Genomic DNA, 20,143 nt, shown 5'->3' with positions numbered 1-20,143 from the left:
GTGGGGCATGAGGGGGAGGAGCAATTGGATGGATGGATGGATGGATGGATGGATGGATGGATGGATGGATGGATGGATGGATGGATGGATGGATGGATAGATAGATAGATAGATAGATAGATAGATAGATAGATAGATAGATAGATAGATAGATAGATAGATAGATAGATAGATAGATAGATAGATAGATAGATAGATAGATAGATAGATAGATAGATAGATAGATAGATAGATAGATAGATAGATAGATAGATAGATAGATAGATAGATAGATAGATGGATGGATCTTATATAGCTTATATGTTGTTTGTCATAGGTGTGAATAGAGGACTGTTGGGGGGCGGGGGGGCATTAGTCTCCCGTCGGGTCTCTTCCTTGTCAGGTTGTGCCCCCCCTCCTCCACTCTTGGTGCAATTGAGGTAAATCCTTGTATTCACCTTGCACACACACATTTACACAGACATACACACCTGCTCACTCACTCACCAGATATTGAGGGACACTAGTCTCCTAAGGAGATACAGCTGGCTGTTTCCTCTCCTCTCAGAGTCTCCGGGTTTCCAAAGCAGTCTGTTTGTCATCTCACTGAACTCCCAAATATTTGTAGCTAAAATGGCTAGCTTTACCTAACTGATGTGAGGACGGTGTAATAAAGTAATAAAGGTCCTGTTGCCAAACAGAGCTGTAAAACAGTGTTTCCCAACCCTGGTCCAGCAGGGTAGCATCTAAAACATGCAGGACAGGGCCCCCCCCAGGATCGGGTTGGGAAACAGGGCCCTAATGCCCTCTGCTATATCCAGGGGTGCACACAAGCCGGTACTCGAGGGCCAGTCATCTGATGGTTTTAGAGGGTTCCTTACATTATCACACCTGATTGTAATGACTGGTTGTCATCAGCGTGTCATCACGGTCTGCACAACTGCGCTGGTGACACCGCCGTGGCTACCAGGGTTGTGTTGGAGCAGGGAAACATGTCAAACCTGCAAACTCGAGCACCTCTTTGCCCACGTTGGGATGAACACATCCTGCCTGGGACTGTAAGTCATCAGTTTCTCTCTCTCTCTTTTCTTTGTTCCATTCATCTGGTGACTGATTGATCATCCACCAGTCTGGGTAAGAAACAGACTCAGACGGAGACGAGATTCTCATTTATTGAAATTTTCCACTGAATACACGCAGCAGGGGGCATCTCCATAGCAACAAGTCACGCACATCATCATCATCATCATCACTGTCAAAACCGTCACCATGGTTACTGATGGTGGATACAATATCATCTCACAGGAAGTTACATCACAAAGGCTGAGAGGAGCATCACAAAGAATGACGAGAAAATGAGAAAACAAAAAGGCAGGGTGGAAACGAGGCATAGAAACAGAGGATGATGGAGAAAGAGAGGAATAAAAACACAGTGAGTGATAACGAGGTAATGACCGCACTCACACACTCACGCACACACACACGCACACACTTTTACAGGAAACAGGAAGTAGACTCACACTGATCGTCAGGTACTGTATTACACGAGCAGAAAACACATCACCATGCGGAGGAAGATACCGACGCCAAAAACAGTTTCACTGTCTAGAAAAACAACTGAGAAAGAGGAAGAGGAAGGAAGAGGAAGATGCATTTAGGCTTTTCAGAATCAGCACTTTCCGGGAGAACGTGTGATTGGCTGAGAGTAAAAACAGCTACTCTTAAGTCTGCAAACCAAACATCCGTCTGAAGATTATAACTCCAGACTCTAGGCGGTCGGTGGGCGGGAGGTCATGGTTCAGATGGTGAACAGACAAACTGGAAGCTCCTTCATATCATCTTTTTTAGTGGTGAATATCCTTACCTGAGGCTTTCCCACCAGGTGTGCTGGAGACACTGTAGTGGCGCCTAATCAAGCATCTCTGGATGATCAACAGTTCTGAGTCTTAGTTCTCAATCCTTCCACATGTGGAAATAATCTTGAATTTCTACCGATAAATCACATTGAATGTTCCGCTTTTAAGTGTTAGTTTGTGTAAATGTGCACATGGGATCAGTTAGCATTAGCTGCTAATGTCATTTTTTTTTCAACATAACAGAACTTTCAACATTCATTAAAAAAATAGGTCCTGTTAGAGGTCAGATTTCTTTCTGGGTAACTTTCTCCACTGAAATATGAAGTCAGGTGGGCAGTGCCTGATCAGGCTACGGGAGCTGACCAATCAGAGCAGGGCACCAGGGTTCTCAGGATTCTGTGTAAACTCAAAGGATTAAATGTATTATTTAAAATGTCATAATTATTATTATTATTATTATTGTGGGTGAAGCAGTGTCGCAAGTTTGAACCGTAATAACCCTTCAGACGGACGTTTGTCCAGCGGGACGTCACAGACAGCAGAACAGAGCTCATTTATATAACCGAAAGGACCAGGAACCAGTTTGGGTCCGGTTTCCACCGTGAAGCTGTACTCTAAACCGGATCGGCTGCGAGTCCATGATGACATCACTTCCTGTGGGGATATTTACATGCAGCAAGACAAACGGCGGGGAGGTGATGCCGTCGGATGCGCCGGTCATCGGTTTCGATCCTGTTTGTTGGTGTGGCTCTGATTGGGGTCGGATTGGAGAGCGCAGTGTGAGCAGCTTCGTGACTACCTGGCGAGTGTGTGGGTGTAAGAGCGGGGCTTAGAACGAAGGGCGGGGCAGATTCTTGGGTTCAATAGGAAACAAGAAGAAACAGTTGAGTCTATATAATATATCTGTTCAGTGATATCTACACAACACAAACATACATTCGCTCCACGGATCACGACTTTAATGTGAATATCTCTGACCAACGTCTCTGGCGTCTAACCAACGCCGTTACTGATGTTGTTGTTTGGTGGTTCGTTTAAGTTGTGCATTTCTTTTCAAAATTCTCTTTTGTTGTCATTTTTACACATAAATTCACTATCGTGAACATTTAAGACCCTCCCACCCCCTCCCTCTCCCTCCCACACTACCCATTTAGATTGCAGGAGACAGGAGTGTTGCATTGTGGGTAGGTTGCAGGCGACCCACTGCTGGTTCACTCCGAGGCTTCCTGTAAAAGACAGAGAACAGGAGAACATTTAGACGCCACCTGCTGGGAAAGTCTACACCAGGATCCTATGTTTCGGCCCTCGAGGAGCGGAATAGAGGATCCTGGTCTACATCGAACAGTCAGTCAGACACATGAGCTGATAAACACAAATACGTGACATCACACATTTACCGTTACGTACAAGCCGGTACTCTAATCCTGACATTTCTCTGTATAAACACGCTTGTGGGTCTTTTCCCGTCTGACTTCATCAGCGTCTCTTGTGGTTGTGGAGGAATTCTGGTCAGTTTTTCAGCATTCCTGCACGTTCTCAGCTCAATCAAGCCGTTCTGCCACAGGTTTGGGTCTGGACTTTGACCCGGTCTTTCCAGAACCTCGATTATTTTATTCTTTATCGTTCCGATGAAGATCCGTTGAGGTGTTTGGGATTATTTCTTGTCACATGACACAATTTCAGTCTCTAGGAGACTCTGGTCCTCAGAGGAGTTCATTGTTCAATCAGTGACTGACAGGTGTCCAGGTCCTTCATCCTTCCACCACCGTGCTTGACAGTGGGTATGAAGCAGGGGTGGTCAATGCTGGTCCTGGATAACCCCTGTCTTGCATGTCTCTGATGTTATCCTGCTACAACACACCTGAACCTAATCCTCATCAGCATGTAATAAATGCTTTATAAATAAAACTGGACAGAATTATATAAAAACATGGTTCTGTACATCCAAGCAGCTCTAACGACTTTCTTTAATGTTAAAGTATCCCTTTTCATTTAATTGAGGGAATATTTGATTACTGTTGGAAGTGTTGTCTAGCTCTTGAGATGTTACATCCAGATATTTGGACGACAGCAGGGTCGTCTTTCGCGGCGAGTTTGTGTTATTTTAAAATTTAGTTATTTTGTGTTTCGTTAAGACCAAACATCTCCACGTTGGTCTCATTTGTCCAGAAGACATTGTCCCAGAAGTCTGCTGGTTTGGTCTAATGCAGGTTTGCAGGCCTCAGTCCTGCTTCCACACTCTTCTTAGACTGAAGAGGTTTTCTCCTGGAAACTCCTCCATACAACCATCCTGGTCCGGTCTCCTTCTGTTGTGGACTTTAACATCTAACATCAACATACACCTCCAGGTGGTTTCGGTTTTAACTCCAGGTGGTTTTGGTTTTAGTTCCAGGTGGTTTTGGCTTTAGTTCCAGATGGTTTTTGTTTTAGTTCCAGGTGGTTTTGGTTTTAACTCCAGATGGTTTTGGTTTTAGTTCCAGGTGGTTTTGGTTTTAGTTTCAGATGTTTTTTTTATTTTAGCTCCAGATGGTTTTGGTTCTAGTTCCAGATAGTTTTGGTTTTAACTCCAGATGGTTTTGGTTTCAGCTCCAGATGTTTAAAAAAAAAAACTGCAGTTGGTTTTAAAATGGCTTTAAACCCGTTCCAAATTGACGTACCTTCTTAAATACTAGGGAGGCATTAAGGGGTACTTAGGGTTGTTCATGTGATATCGTTTTCTTATTTTTATCGTAATTCTTTTTAAATAAACAATAATGATCAGATTATTTTATTTTGTTTTTCTACACACAAAAATGTAATCGGATTCATAGCAGGGGTACTCAACAGCTCCGCTCACAGAGAAAGACGCCTGGTTCTTCCACCACAACGTGGGTTGAAATCAGTAGCTAGATTCTTCTCCTCCATTGTTCCCTGATGGTGAAATGTCCTACCAAACTCTGTCCGATCTGCAGGGTCTGTATCTACTTTTAAGAAGAAGCTAAATACTCAGTTCTATAAGGAGTATTTCTGCATCTAGTTAACTTCTCTGCTCATCAGGATGAGTTAAGAGATTTGCCCAGCTCTTTGCATGACTCAGCACGGAGAAAGCTGCATGCACTTATGACAAGGTGATCGTATGATGGTGAATTTAAGACAGAGTTTTGCTGAATAAAGTTCTCTCCAGCATGTCCTGAGTCTTCGCCGTGGTCTCCTCCCGGTGGGACATGCCTGGAACACCTCTCTAGGAAAGGCGTCCAAGAGGCATCTGATACAGATGCCCAAGCTACCTCAGCTGACTTCTCTCCATGTGAATAAAGGACTGTTGTGTTGGGTGGGAGGGGAACAAAAAAAAAGAAAAAACTGAAGAAGAAAAAAAAACAAAAAAAAACCCCCTTAGCATTAGCATGGCAGCACGTGTGTCCAACTGGACTCAGTCAACAGCTGGTCAACAGTCCGACCAGCACCTATCCATGCTGGTCCCTCCTATGTAGTGGTAGTAGTAGTTCTAGTAGTAGTACTAACGTTAGCAGATTACTGGAGTTATTTTCCCTCTAAATTCTGAGGCGAACAATAAAACACAGGATACAAAAGCAAGGATTCAAATTTTCTGATGTACATGTTTTCTAAACTCTATTTGAACTGTTTCCTCCATGGACATACCTGCTTCCTGTCAGCTCACATCTGATTGGAAAAGGAGGTTGGTGCCCCCTGCTGGCCGTACTCTGCATCCTGATGAAGACAGAAACAACGGTGCTCAGGAACGTGCAGGAGTGCAACGCTACTCTTGAAACCATCTGTCAGTCCAGAGATCACATTCAGACTCTGATCTCAGTCACCTGGGACACAGAACTGCACAGAGCTGTCACATCTCCATCCAACCATTCTCATCCGCTTATCCGGAACCGGGTCGGGGCGCCAGCAGGCTAAGCATAGATGCAGCAGACCTCCCTTACCCCAGACACTTCCTCCAGCTCTTCCGAGGGGAGTCTGAGGTGTTCCCAGGCCAGCCGAGAGACATAGTCTCTCCAGCGTGTCCTGGGTCTGCCCCGGGGTCTCCTCCCGGAGGGACATGCCTGGAACACCTCCCTAGGGAGGCGTCCAGGAGGCATCAAGATGCCCAAGCCACCTCAGCTGACTCCTCTCAATGTGAAGGAGCAGCGGCTCGACTCCGAGCTCCTCCCGAGTGACAGAACTCCTCACCCTATCTCTAAGGGAGCGTCCAGCCACCCTGCGGAGGAAACTCATCTCGGCCGCTTGTATCCGTGATCTTGTCCTTTCGGTCACTACCCAAAGTTCATGACCATAGGTGAGGGTAGGTGCGTAGATTGACCAGTAAATCGAGAGCTTTGCCTTCTGACTCAGCTCCTTCTTCACCACGACGGTCCGGTACATCGACCGCATAACTGCGGACGCTGCACCGATCCGTCTGTCAAGCTCACGCTCCAGCTTTCCCTCACTTGTGCACAAGACCCAGAGATACTTAAACTCCTCCACTTGACGCAGGACCTCTCCACCTACCTGGAGAGGGCACGCCACCATTTCTTGGTGGGGAACCATGGCCTCAGATTTGGAGGTGTTGATTCTCATCCCCGCCACTTCTAACTCAACTGCAAACCACCCCAGTACATGCTGAAGGTCCTGGCTTGATGAAGCCAACAGGACAAAATCATCTGCAAAATGCAGAAATTAAATCCTGTCTTTCTCAAACTGGACCTCCTCCAACCCCTGGCTACACCTAGAAAATCACAAAACCGATGACAAATGGCAGCTCTGCCGGAGTCCAACATGCACTGGGAACAGGTTTGACTTACTGCCGGCAAAGCTAACCAAACTCCTGCTCTGGTCGTACAGAGCCCGAACAGCCCTTACCCTTCTTTAATTATATTGTGATGTTTTTGAGCTATGATAAAAGGATTCTCTAAATGACTATTTTACAAACATGCTTATAATTTTCCATCCAGTAAATGAAGAAGATTAACTTTCTTGTGAAACTGTTGAGACTTCAAGTTCCTCAGCTGATGAAGAAAACATCCTGCGGATTGTCAGAAATAAAAACGATGCAAGATAAAGTGGTGGTCAGTCTGCTGATGTGATCCAGCATGTCTTAGATGCTACCCTGCCTCAGCACATCGTACAGGTGACTGCGTCATCAACAGAGTTGTACAGACCCTGATGACCAGCTGCTAACCACTGTTAATTTGAATCAGGTGCGTTGAAGCAAGGAAACATCTAAATCCTGCAGGACGGACCAGAGTTGGGAAACACTGTCTTCCTTCTGGCTCTCGGTGAAGACGAGCGCCTTTTCTTTGTGTGTCTGTCTATACCAGGGGTAGGCAATCCTGGTCCTCGAGTGCCACAGTCTTGCATGTCTTAGATATTTCCCGGCTTCCACACACGTGATTCTAATTAACGGTCCTCATTAGCTTGTCATCAAGGTCTGGACAACTCTGTTGGTGACAGCTACTTGTATCACGGTGTGCTGAAACAGGGTAGCATCTAAAACATGCAGGACAGTGGCCCTCGAGGACCAGGGTTCCTACCCCTGGTCTATACTGTCGGTCAAGGATGGTGAAGATGTCTACATAATTGGATTTCTGATAACATGATTTCTGCTTCTTAGAGTTGGTAGTTACCTGGCATATCAACAAATTTGAAAAAACGTTGGCAGCTGTTCTGGCCCTTTCAAGGCTGCCTGGCTCGTGTGATGGATATATCTGCTATCAACACTCAACACTGTGTGAAAAAAAAATCGCCATCTGGATGCGATTCTTCAACAGAATCGCAGGCTAGCTGCGATTTTCATACTCATCGGCATGATGGAAAATACCTTGGAGAAGTTGCAAGCTCAGCTTGGCGGAAATTGACATGAAAATTTGGCTGTTTGGAGTCGTCAAGGAGATGAACCAGAATGTCTTTAGAGGCAGATTGAAAATTACTGGAGTTCAATTCAATTACGATCAAGGAAAATGGCTGAGGAAATGGGGCATAGGCAGCCTGTGCCAGGAACTCCCCCCTTCCCCCCACCCACATCCCCCTCCACATATGCTAATCCTGAGTTTTTTTTCATTATGATGTCTGAGTATGTTGCATTTTTTGTGCTGGGTTGTTTTTTGGATCTTCACGCTGTGTTTTCACAGAGTGTAAAGATGTTTTTTCTCCATCCTCTTCCCTAGCATCATCCTTTCTCAGCTAATGAAAGGGCAGCACCAACCCACAGCTGCAGCCTCGGGCACCTGTCAACCCGTGTCTTATATTGCTTGTTTGTTTTTTCTTAGTTCTCTTTGGATGGGCTAGACTGGAATGAAATTTGTTGTGTCTCAACGCTGGCTCAATGACAAATAAACAATCTTCTTGAATCTTGAATCTTAAGGCACATGTATCAGACTCCAGTCCTTGATGTCCGTTGTCCTAAATGTTTTAGATGTTTTCCGGCTTTAACACAACCATGACAAACAGTGTCACCAACAGACTTGTGTAGACCGTGATGACAAACTGATGATGACCATTCATTTGAATCTGTTGTGTTAAAACAGGAAAAAATCTTAAATGTACAGGACATCTGCCTTTGAGGACTGGAATTGAAGACCTCTGGATTGGAGGACCTGCAGGTCTGGACCCAGACCCTGGCTGTTGGTAGAGGAGCATTCACTTTTCCTTCTTCCTGTCCGGCATCAATCCAGAAGTTTGAATGTCGGGTAATTTTTCATCGAGCCCTTTGTCAAAATGTCCATTTACAGTAGAAATAAACAAAGCGTCAGTGGTGAACTTTAGTTCTGAGGTGTGAGTGACCTAACAGAGCATAATCATTATTCTGTTACAGATCATACAACCAGTGGTTGGTATCACAGAGGGTTTGTCCAGTTCTTGCACATTCCGTGGTCTGGCCTTGATTCTGGTTGGAGTTCCTGGAGCTGGTTTCGGTGTTTTGAAGGCACCTCCTTGTTACCAGACTTCTTTTTGACCTGGATCAAAAATTGTCAGGGTGCTGCCTGCTGTTTGGTGTTTGAAGTATATGGAGTTCCCAGGGTTTTGAAAGTCCAAAAGGTCTTTCTAAAGTCAGGATTTTATTGATTTCAGATGGGAATCTGATCACAGTGTTGTGCTGGGACGGTTTATTAATCTGGTTTCAGTTACTTGCAGTGGCTAACCTGGTTGTATCCTTGCTGGTTGTAGTCTGGTTGGTAGCCCCCCTGGCTACTGGCGTAGGGGTCTTGCTCATATGCCCCCTGCTGGCCATAGGCGTCAGGAGCAGGTTTCCCTTCAGGAGGTGGCTGACGCATGAAGGGAGCGATGATTCCTGTCTCCTTGAAAACGAACCAGAGGTTTCCCACCCACAGGATCAGGTTAATGAACCCAAATGCCTGGAAGAAGAGAGCAGGAAGGTTAGAAGCTGGTTCTCTGCTGAAATACAGAAACAAAACTTCACCCAGTTGACTTGAGACACCTGGAGAGTGCTAAAACTGTTCTGATTGGCCACTGGCTTTTACAAACAGGAAGACACTCATTGATGCTGCTACCTGTTGACCAGTTCTTGGCTGACTGCTCATGTTCTAACAGCCCTGACCCCAGAACCCTTCTAGATAACAGCTAGCAGCCTAGCGTATATTACAACAGAAGTTGTCTCTAGGCACTTTATAGAGACCTAGAACGTGACCCCAGAGCAATTATAACATAAACATACAGAGGGGAACCCTCTTGCCCAGACGGGACGTTTGCTGCTGGATACACGGTGGACTCCTAACAGTGTGTCTGTCCATACTGTTGGTCGAAGTTGTTGAAGATGCACACATAATTGGATTTCTGATAACACGATTTTTGCTTTTTTTGAGTTGGCGGTTACCTGGTATATCGCCAAATTTGAAAAACGTCGGCAGCTATTCTGACCCTTTCAAGGCTGCCTGGCGTGTGTGATGTAATATGTTGTGCTATCAACATTTAGACTCAGAGTGAACAAAATTGCCATCTGGATGCGATTCTCAAACAGAATCGCAGGCTAGCTGCAGTTTTCAAACTCATTGGCAGGATGGAAAAGACCTTGGAGAAGTTGCAAGCACAGCTTGACCGAAATTGACCACAAATTCGGCTGTTTGGAGTTGCCATGGAGATGTACCAGAGAGCCTTTAAGGCAGATGGAAAATTACTGGAGTCGTCCTGACCCAAAACAATTGTTGCTATCTGAATTGGCTATCCTGTTGGCCATCTTGGCAGGCTGGCTTATCTCAATCTCCCCTGGATGTTATGCTAACAAGATGCTCTGCCCCAACTACCCCTTCCCATTGCACCTGTGGAACTCAATCAGAACTTATACAAAGCCGGCTGATAACATGCCATTGCTCAATCCCTTCGGTGTTCTCTTGGACGGGCTGTACTGGAAAATCAATTTCCCTTCATGGATTAACAAAATATCTTGAAGTGAATGTGAATTGAACTCAGAGGAGGTGCACCTGATCCTTACCACAGAGGTGTTGAGTCCAGACATGACTGGGTCGTGGACCTCGCGGCACTCGTTTCCCTTTTCCTGGCAGGCGTTGATCTGGGTGATGACCCCATCCGGGTTGGTGGCTGTCTTCACATCGGACAGACCTTTGGCCCACGCTGCTGAACTCACCAGCCACATGAAGGCAAACACGGCAGTCACTCCCAGGTCCTGGAAGAGCCAGCAGGACGAGCTGAGAAGGTTCCTGCCCTCAGCTTACAGCTGGTTACAACCTTTTTTTATTTCAAGTTTCTGACAAGGAGCCTGTTATTGAGTTTCTTACATCACCATCGTCAATGTATTCATGAAGCAATTTTGGCAGAAACAAGTATCCCCTAACTGCTTTTATTCAAGAATATTATTGCTGCTGCTGCTGCTGCTGATCACCATCAATCATGAAATGATCCCCATCACTAATGAACTGATCACTGATGAACTGATCATCATCACTGGTGAACATAATCATAACTTATGAACTGTTCATCATTGATGAACTGATCACCATCACTGATAAACTGATCATCGTCATTGATGAACTGATCATCGTCATTGATGAACTGATCATCGTTACTGATGAACTGATAACATCACTGATAAACTGATCATTAGGAGGTCTGCAGACCTCTATAAATGAATTGTTTCAGCAATTTGCTGAGCTGGAGCATTCAAATGCATGTTACCACATTCCCAAGTGGGAAAGACATAGGCAATTGTCTCAGAGAAGTTGGTTGCACCTCAAGTAGGCAAGGATTGAAAACCAATTCAAAACTATCTGGAGTTCAGCATTCTACAGTGAAAAAGATTATTCATAAGTAGAAAACATTCAGGCCAGCAGTCAATCCTAGCAGATTTACCCCAAGATCAGACCATGTAATGCTCAGAAAAATACCAAAAAAGGAGAAAGCGAGCAATCTGTCTATCATCTTCCTTTTATACAGGTTCAAGTCACAGGAGCATCATCTATTCAGAGAGGTATGAACCTGCCTCTCTCCAGCCAACTACTTCAAACCTTCCAAGACAATCCTGAGTCGCTCCCAGAGCAGCTGAAAGACAAAATCTCCAGAGTGTGTCCGGACCTGCCTCAGGGAGTCTCCATGGTTGGACATGCCTGAAACACATCTCCAGAGAGGTCCCCTAGGAAGCATCCTGACCGGATGAACCACTTCACTGGGTTCCTCTAGGTGTGAAAACCAATTTTGACAGCCAGTTTTGAGAGTCAGCATGGCAAAGTCCACCTCTTTGACTTCTCCCCAAAACACAGTGCACATGATATGGCCCCTCCTGTAGCTGGTGGACACAGGAAGGTGAACTAGGTCCTGGCCAATGAACCCATTTCCCAAACCGAGTTCCATTGCATTGTATTATTTCAGTTTTACTCAGATCAGGTATTCGATACTTTACCCAACAACACTCAGGATACTAACATTCAGGTGAGAGAGACTGCTCCCAGAAGTCAGCTGGGGGCGTTCACATGACAGTACTTACAACCAGTGGGCCCTTGTTGTTCTCCTTGTACTTTTCGAAGAAGAAGACGTAGATGCTGAGAGCCGCTGTGGAGTAAAGGAAGGCAAAGACTCCGATAGTGACGAAGAATTCGGCGGAGGAAGAGTAGTCACCCACAAGGAAGACTGTTTGCTTGCTCTCCTCTTTACAGGTGGGGGCCCTGAAGTACTCCTGGTGGAGTCTGATGGAGGAAAGCAAAAATTAGGAAGTTGAAGACACAAACATGATCATTCAAACCTCACGTAGGCGCTTCAGTCTTCAAACCAACCACAGACCTGAAGGTCAGATCAGGTTTTCCCTAATGCTCAAAAGACAAAAGGTTTCCATGGTAATACTCACCTAAATGGGTACTCAAAATCCACATCTATACTCAGATCGCTCTCTGTCCGGTTCTTACACTCCACTGCGATCCGGAACATCCCAGAATAGCTCCCGCATGTGGAGAAGGCGAAGATAGCGAAGAACTGGAAGAAAGTGGAGAGAAGGTGTTGGTTACACAGCAAAATTCATGATTCCCGTTCAGTCAGCCGGATCTAACAAAGAAGACTTCAAACGCTCCATCAATGATAACCGGCTTGAGTTCTGGTGGCTGGGCTCTGACCACAGACTGTGGAAGCAGAACGAGCAAACCTGGAACATGCACACCTCAGCTAAGGTACCTCAAGCTAGCTATTCTAACGTGGGTTGGCACACGCTAAACTGTGATACTAATTCATGTTCCCCAAATGTCATTTCAAGTGATGCTACGAAAATGGTAACAACTGCTGCTGGAGCTGAAATTAAAGGTATAGTCAGTAATGTTGGAGAGCTAGCAAGATTTGAAAGTGGCACCTCCTCTAAGCCCCGCCCCCTCCTCCCCCTCCCGTCAGCGCTCCGTCCAAAGCCACGCCCCCACAAACTTTGGGGAACTCGCATTTGCAGGAGTCAACAGGGCAGAGGAGAGCAAGTTTTCCAGGACATTTTGGACAGCACATTTTCATGTTTATTTATTGTTATTTATATTTTGTCATATTTGAATAAAAAATAGAAAACGATAAATGCCTTTCCCATACTATTTCAGCATAAACAAGCTATTACATTTCTCACCTTCTTACATGCTAAATGAATAATGACAACGAATGTGGTATAACACTTTGTTTTATTTAAAAAAATACAAAATTGAACAATCATAAATACTATTTCTACACGTGTCTATAGTTTTGCCACCTCTGGGTGTCAAACAATCTGTATTTACACAAGAAAAGCCGTGTCCAGGGACAGCTGACAGATCAGGCTTTGCATGAGGTGTCATTGTGAGCTGTGGCCATCTAGTCCTTGGGCAGTGATTTACCTTTAGGGGAATATCACAATTAGACATCTGACAACAATTACTGCATTTCAAAGACACAAAGAATGACAACACTTCAACTATGTTTCCATTTCACACAGTAACAAACATTCATGACAGTTTTCCAAGTGATTTATCCTTGGCTTTGTTTAGATAACTACAGGTGCATCTAAAAAAATTTGAATATCATGGAAAAGTTCAATATTTTTGTAAGATATTTTAGAAAGTACAGAAAACAAAAATATATAAATATTTTCATGGTGTCTGAAAAAAAAAAAAAAAAAAAAAAAAAAAAAAAAAATATATATATATATATATATATATATATATATATATATATATATATATATATATATATATATATATATATATATATATACTTTATTTATTTTTAATTTCCTGAAATATCTTGAAGACTGTACTGTACATATACATTCATAAATGAATGGATTTGAACAAAATCAAGGTCTGTAAGAAAGTCATAACCACAGAGGTATGCAAGGTATCATATGACATAATACATACCTGGTATACAATCTGATGTTGTCGTCCGATGCTGAAAACATCACTGTTGGAATTATCTTGCTTCTGGTACTTTACTGGCTTTGACATTTTCTTCTTCTCACAAACATTCAGATGTTTCAATCAAATAAAAAGTCAACAGTAAAAAGGGCTTGCTAGTTAGCTGCTACTGGCTTTTCCGACAAGGGAAAGTCTAGCGGAAGTCAGGAGACCTGTTTTCCGGTTTGGTCACGTGACGCTCTGCATAACGCCTATTCAATTCAATATTCAATTCAATTTTATTTATATAGCGTCTATTACAACAGAAGTTGTCTCTAGGATCTTTCCAGAGACCCAGACAATGACCCCCGAGCAATTATTACATAAACATAACATAAACAGTGGCGAGAAAACCTCCCCTTTAGGAGAGAAAAAACCTTGAGTAGGACCTGGATCATAAGTGGGGACCCTCCTGCTGAAGACCAGCTGGGCAGAGCAGGAAAGAGAAAACAGACAGAAAGAATGAGGAACAGAAGTAGAGGAAGACTGAACCAGGACGGTTTGTCTGGAAGATTTTCCAGGAGGAAACCTCTTCTGTCTAAGAACAACATAGAAGCTGGACTGAGGTCCATAAACCAGCAGACTTCTGGAAACATGTCCACTGGACACATGAGACCAACGTGGACATGTTTGGTCTTCATGTCCAGAACCATGTTTGGAGGAAACCATTAGAACCACCCACTAGTGGAGGGATGCTGGTCTGGACCTGGACACCTGTCAGTCCCTGAGTGGACCATGAATTCCTCTGTAGATCAGAGTCTTCTAGAGACACATGTGAGGACATCTGTCTGACTGATCAATATTGGCTGAAACGGCGTCATGTGACAGGAAATGATCCCCAAAACAGGAAAACAGATTCTTGAATGAGCTGGTCAGAGTCCAGACCTGAACCTGGTTGAGATGCTGTGGTGGGACCTCCATGAACTGAAGCAACACTGGAAAGAGGAATGGACCGGAACTCCTCCTCAGCCATGCGAGAATTTTATCTTAGGGTGCATTCACACCAGGATGGTCTGGGCAATTTGGTTCGATTGGAGTAGGAATGCTGTAAAATGTCACACGTTTATTTTGTTGGCTTCATCCTCACACTACGCTTTTAAAATTGGACCACCGTATAGCCCGAAATGAGCACTGACCAGGAAGAATAGTTCATGAGGAAGAAGAAAACCCGGCTCATCGACCGAAAAACAGAACTTGATCCCTATCCATCTTAATTGACATACGGTGGGAGTGTTCCTGTTGGCTTCCCAGGTAACAAATGTTCCATGCACTATGAGGAAAAAGTAGAGTCGAGGCGAGTCGAGTCAAAAACTGTTTAATGGTGATTATGTGATTTCTTGCTTGTGTTGTTCTCTCAGATTTAAGTCGCTTTGGATAAGAATGTCTGCTAAATGAGAGTAGTAGTAGTAAAATGGGGCATTGTTACCGCTCAATTTTTATGAAATGTATATTATACAGTTATTCCAGCTGGATAGATCATTTGGAAGAAAAATGTGAATGAAACCTTTCAGAGTTGATGTGGCAAGTGTGCTTTAACCTTTTACACCTGGAAAAACTCATCGCATCATCTTCTACAATAGCAGACTGTAATCATTCTAATTAAATATTGATAAAATGAGAAAAATCTGTAAATTCAAACATAAGTAGAAGTTTAACCAGACAGATTGTTTTGTAGTTTCTTTGGAAGTTAACAAATAAAATGTTTCAGTTTTCCAAAAGATGCCAATGTTCTGGAAAACTGCTGAGGACACAGAGCCTGTGCTCTGTGGGTGTGGCGCAGGTGTGATGCTAGAGAACTCACCCATTGTAGGACCTTGATGAAACCCAGAGGAAGCTTGATCACCCTGAACTGACCCTGGGCCACCAGCTGCAGACAGACACCACAAATCAGTTATTCAGGAAAACACGCTGATAAAATTACAACCGAGTTAACAGAATAATAAGAATTCTGATTTAGAGTGTGACCGGACTAACCCAAATAAAAAATAAATATAAAATAACGAGCTTTTAATAAAATAATATAATCACTCTATAACCACAGTTAGTCCTGGAGTATACCTGGGTTAATGCATACTCATGTTCGTTTGTGTAACCAGCTGTGCTGTGAACGTTTCTTAGTCGACATGGTCAGTGCGTGTGATACCAGAGGCCTCCACTTGGGGGCTGAAAATATGACTGGTGTTATAACGTTATGGAAATATCAACCGCTACTACTTTCAACTTGAACCCACGCAGAAATAAGAGAAGTTCCACTTCTACTTTGTAAAAACTTAACAGCAGAAAAGAACACCAACCATCTAACTTGTGGGTGGAGTTTCATGTGGAACAAAGACTGTTTCAGTTCTTTGACTGCTAAACCGACTCCGAAGTTGATAGACCTCTGTGTTAAAATGTCCAACTTAAGAGCATAAATAAACACATTTTAATAAATGTATTCTATTATGATTCTGATGTCTAATATGTTTGAGTGACAGTCGGCTCAGCCAATGGCTAGCCGTTATCACTTCCTTATCTGTAATCGTCATGATACCCAACTTACTGAACCAACAAGCGGTTTATGTTAACCCAGCGTCAGCGAGACACAACAAGAACCAGGATATTCTGCTGTAGCATCTGCTAGCAGCTCTGCTTGCTGGGTATTTACAGTCGGCTTAAAAGGTGGTTAGATTTCAAAGCCGTGACAATAGTATGGGGGAATTGTGATGCACCTCATAAAGTAAGGTTCTATGAACCTCAGATTATGTATAGAGGTGTGATTTACTAATCGGTCCGACCTTGATGACACGCCGATGACATTAATTAAGATTAGTTGTGTTGATACAGGGAGAGACCTTAGACATGCAGGACTGCAGCCCTCGAGGACCAGGGCTCCACACCACTGCCTTAAAGGAAGTTCTGGAAATAAATCAAGGCGAGGTTTTTATTCGATGATGAAGAGTTGGGAACAGGAAGTACGCCAAAACCGGGGCACGGTGGCGCAGCTGGTAGTGCAGCCGTCTCACAGCAAGAAGGTCCTGGGTTAAATTCCCGCTGGGGACGCTGTGGGCGCTGAGTGCGTGTTAAGTTTCCCCATGACTTCAGTGGTTGGTAAAAGGGCCTTTCTGTGTGGAGTTTGCATGTTCTCCCAGTGTTCGCTTGGGCTGCTAATGTGAGCTACCCTCACAAAAACATGCAACAGTCCTGGGCTATACTGCCCCCTCTGACCAGCCAGGGCGCCAGATGGGGTGGGGAGGATCTGGCCGGAATAACGTGATCCTTCCATGCGCTACGTCCGGCCAAAGAAGCCCCACCCTGTCTGGTAAAAAAAAGCGGCCTGTTCACTCTTCAGGATAAGAAGGAGACCTGAGCTCAGTGCAGAGGGGAGCAATGCCCAGGACTGACTTAGGTAGGAGCACTGGGTGATAAAATGGGGAAAAAAATCGTGATAAAAACATTAAAAAAAAAAAAGTACACCACAACGTCAACGTGAACCTGCTGAGTCAGCACACATCCAGAAAAGCCTTGTAAAACTGACATCACATTTATTCACCGCAATAAATCCAGGATATACTCAATGTTTGTGTTTGAAACTCAGACATACAGAACCGTCTGATCAAGCTCTTAGATGGATCTGGAATGATTGATTGAAATGAACTGACACGTTGACGTGCACGGTCATCCCAACAGCCTCCCCAAAAAACTACAATCTATCATGTGACACAAAGGGACCAGTCCTGTGCAGGAACGCCACATGATGCCACATGACCTGATGTCCAGGAGCTGACGTCCAGACCTGCAGTTCCTCCACCGACCACTAGGGTCTGGATCCGGACCTCAGTTCCTCTACCTAGTGAACATGTGGTTATAGATATCGTGGTAGTAAAGGTCTGTGGAGGAGCCGTACCCATGAATTCACTGGCTGGAAGTCCTCAACCGACCCCTAGGGTCCAGATCCAGATCTGCGGTTCTTGTACTGACCACTAGGGTCCGGATCCAGACCTGCGGTTCCTCTACCGACCACTAGGGTCTTGGGCGCGTCCATGTTGTTTGAGACGCCAATGGGAACACACCCACCACATGTCAATCAAAGTCAGCTGTGGCTACCAGCTTCCAGAGTACAGCAGTGTTCTTGACCCCCCTTTAGCCGAGGCTACATGAAAACAAATGGCTGGTTCTGAACACGTGTCGGTCTCAATCGTTCGACTTCACCTCCAGTGACCTTCACTCTGGAGTGATAACCATATAACTTCCAGCCAGCGGAGCACCTGTCCCAGAAAACTAACCATCCCTCGGGAGGTCACATGGTTCCAGTCTGGGATGGAGGTCAGTGGAGCTCCACGGCACACGCCTCCTGCAGGTCAGAACTGCCACTCTGGCTGAAGCACACACACACCAGGTTCAACAGAAACCTGTAGTGGGTGTGACAGGACACTGCAGCTGAGGTCAGCGGTAGGAGAAGCCACAGGCACTACCAACAGAGCAACAGAGCACCAGAGTAACGGAGGTCATGTGACTTCATTATGTTACGCAGAGGTTTAACACCTGAGCTTAGGTTGCCAGTTGTGTCCCCTCATCCCTCTCTGGCAAAAAGAGTCCGGTACTCCCCACATCACAACCACCAGTACCGAGCTAGCTGTGGGGGCGGCCTTTATGCAACCCATACATGTTAGAGCCGTGATTCAAAACAATCAAGAGAATGGTTAGCTGTAAATCAAACATTTTTACTGGAACAGACGCTCTAGATCAGGGCTGCCCACAGTCGGGCCAGAGGGCTGCAGTCCTGCATGTTTTAGATGTGGCCTTGCATCAGCACGGTCGTCATCAGCTCCTCGTTCAGGTCTGCACAGGTCCGATAATGACACAGTCTGTATGACGTGTGCTGAAGCAGATAAAACGTGCAGGACTGCGGCCCTTGAGGACCGACTGTGGGCATCCCTGCTCGAGAAGTCTCTAGCTGTCAAGCTGCAGCTACGCCTACGTCACACGATTCCTGCAGTTCTTCTGTCTCAGTTGTCCCCTGGACGTTAAAGTCCAATCAGAGGAACCAGTCGTGATATTAAAGGGGACCTATTATGGCATCTAATACCTATTTTAAACAGGCCTTGAATTTCTTAAAAACAGGCTTTTGATTGTTTTTGCTAAATAAATTAGAAATTCAGCCTCTGAGCAATGTCTTTATCTTCCCATTCTCTAACCGCATTATCTATGCAGGATTCTGAGTGGGCGGGGCTATGATAATGAGGCACTGTGCTGATTGGCTGCCTGAATGATGCGATACACCGCTACGAAAAAAGCTCCGGCTGGTAGAGTTAGTTGTGGGCGTGGTTTCACGCATTGGAGGCCAACCTATGTAAATCGCGCCCTTTGTTACGTAACGACGGGAGCAGAATCTGAACAGCTCCTAGAAGCCATATCACACTGGACGGCTCATCCGGGCGGCTGTACAGACACTGCAGCATTTGGTTGCTTTCTCCTTCTCTGAGTTGGCACGCTGAGGGGAGACCACTTTATATATGTTAAAGCAAGAGAAAACGTGTTTTTCATAATAGGTCCCTTTTAAAGAGGAACATCCTCAGGTGGCTGTCGGAGCAGGTGGTCCTGACCCCACGTGTTTGAAGGCCCTACTCTCGTTTCGTGAGGAATGAAACGTGTTCTGCAGGTTGTTCTCCGATAGGTAGGTGTGCCGGAGCAGCTGGTCCTCAGTGACGTCTGCAGGAGTGACAGCGTCAGTCTGAGCTTCAACAGACCAGACAGCCCTGATGGTTTCCAGTTCCAACTGCCGGGTTGTGCTGGTCCTCATGTCCCCGTCTTACAGCTGTTACTGAAGAGGAGGAGCAGGACCCGAAGCACAGACACAAGCCAGAACCAGGGCGCTTCGACCCACAAAAACATGTCTAAGATCAGCAGAGGATGTTCCCCTCCTCTTCCTCCACTGACTGCCATTTTACAACCAGACACGATCACACACACACACACACACGCCCACACACAAACACACACATACACAAAACAGGCTGTATGATGAATTCAGGTCCAGTGGATCTGGTTCCTGCAGGCCGCGCGAAGGGCGCAAAGACCCATCAACCCAACCCCGGCCCACACAAACACAGCGATGCGGTTTCTGATGGAGGTTCGGGGGAATAATCCCACCCATCCGTCGTTACCGGTCCCTCCTACGGCCCCCCTCAACGCCCCACCGCCGGGATGCGGGCCGACGCAGGGATGATGCTCCGCCGGTGGAAAAACACGCACGCACCCGAGCACGCAGACAGACAGACGCGAACACGAACCAAAGGGCTGGAAGCTGCGGAGAAAACACGACATTAAAGATGTGTGTACCTGGTTTACCACGTCCATCCTTCAGTCCTGCCGCCGACGAGAGGAGATGGAGGAGAGATGATGGAGGGAGGCAGGAGGGATGAGGAAGGGGAGGAGGGAGGGAGGTGACAGAGGGGAGGGGGGAGAGACAGGAGGGAGGGGAGA

At 45.4% G+C, this 20,143-nt stretch overlaps 1 protein-coding gene across 2 annotated transcripts; it reads right to left on the bottom strand.

Annotated features, from left to right (window-relative positions):
• Nucleotides 1-1,139: 1,139 nt before the first annotated feature.
• On the bottom strand, nucleotides 1,140-20,143 carry sypa (synaptophysin a). 2 transcript variants are annotated; one of them, XM_061735702.1, is made up of 8 exons: nucleotides 20,000-20,143; nucleotides 15,483-15,548; nucleotides 12,133-12,257; nucleotides 11,776-11,974; nucleotides 10,270-10,461; nucleotides 8,963-9,175; nucleotides 5,475-5,543; nucleotides 1,140-3,061 (listed from the first exon to the last, which is right to left on the bottom strand). In XM_061735702.1, the coding sequence occupies exons 1-7, from the start codon at nucleotides 20,015-20,017 to the stop codon at nucleotides 5,490-5,492; spliced, it is 867 nt and encodes a 288-aa protein (XP_061591686.1). In that variant the 5' UTR covers nucleotides 20,018-20,143; the 3' UTR covers nucleotides 1,140-3,061; nucleotides 5,475-5,489. The 2 variants fall into 2 exon arrangements, with proteins under 2 accessions (XP_061591686.1, XP_061591687.1); XM_061735703.1 differs by lacking the exon at nucleotides 5,475-5,543.

This window comes from Cololabis saira, chromosome 12, assembly GCF_033807715.1.
Source record: "Cololabis saira isolate AMF1-May2022 chromosome 12, fColSai1.1, whole genome shotgun sequence".
NCBI classification, from domain to species: Eukaryota; Metazoa; Chordata; class Actinopteri; order Beloniformes; family Belonidae; genus Cololabis; species Cololabis saira.
The sequence above is the reverse complement of the archived record's forward strand: the minus strand, read 5'-3'. Positions and strand labels throughout refer to the sequence as shown.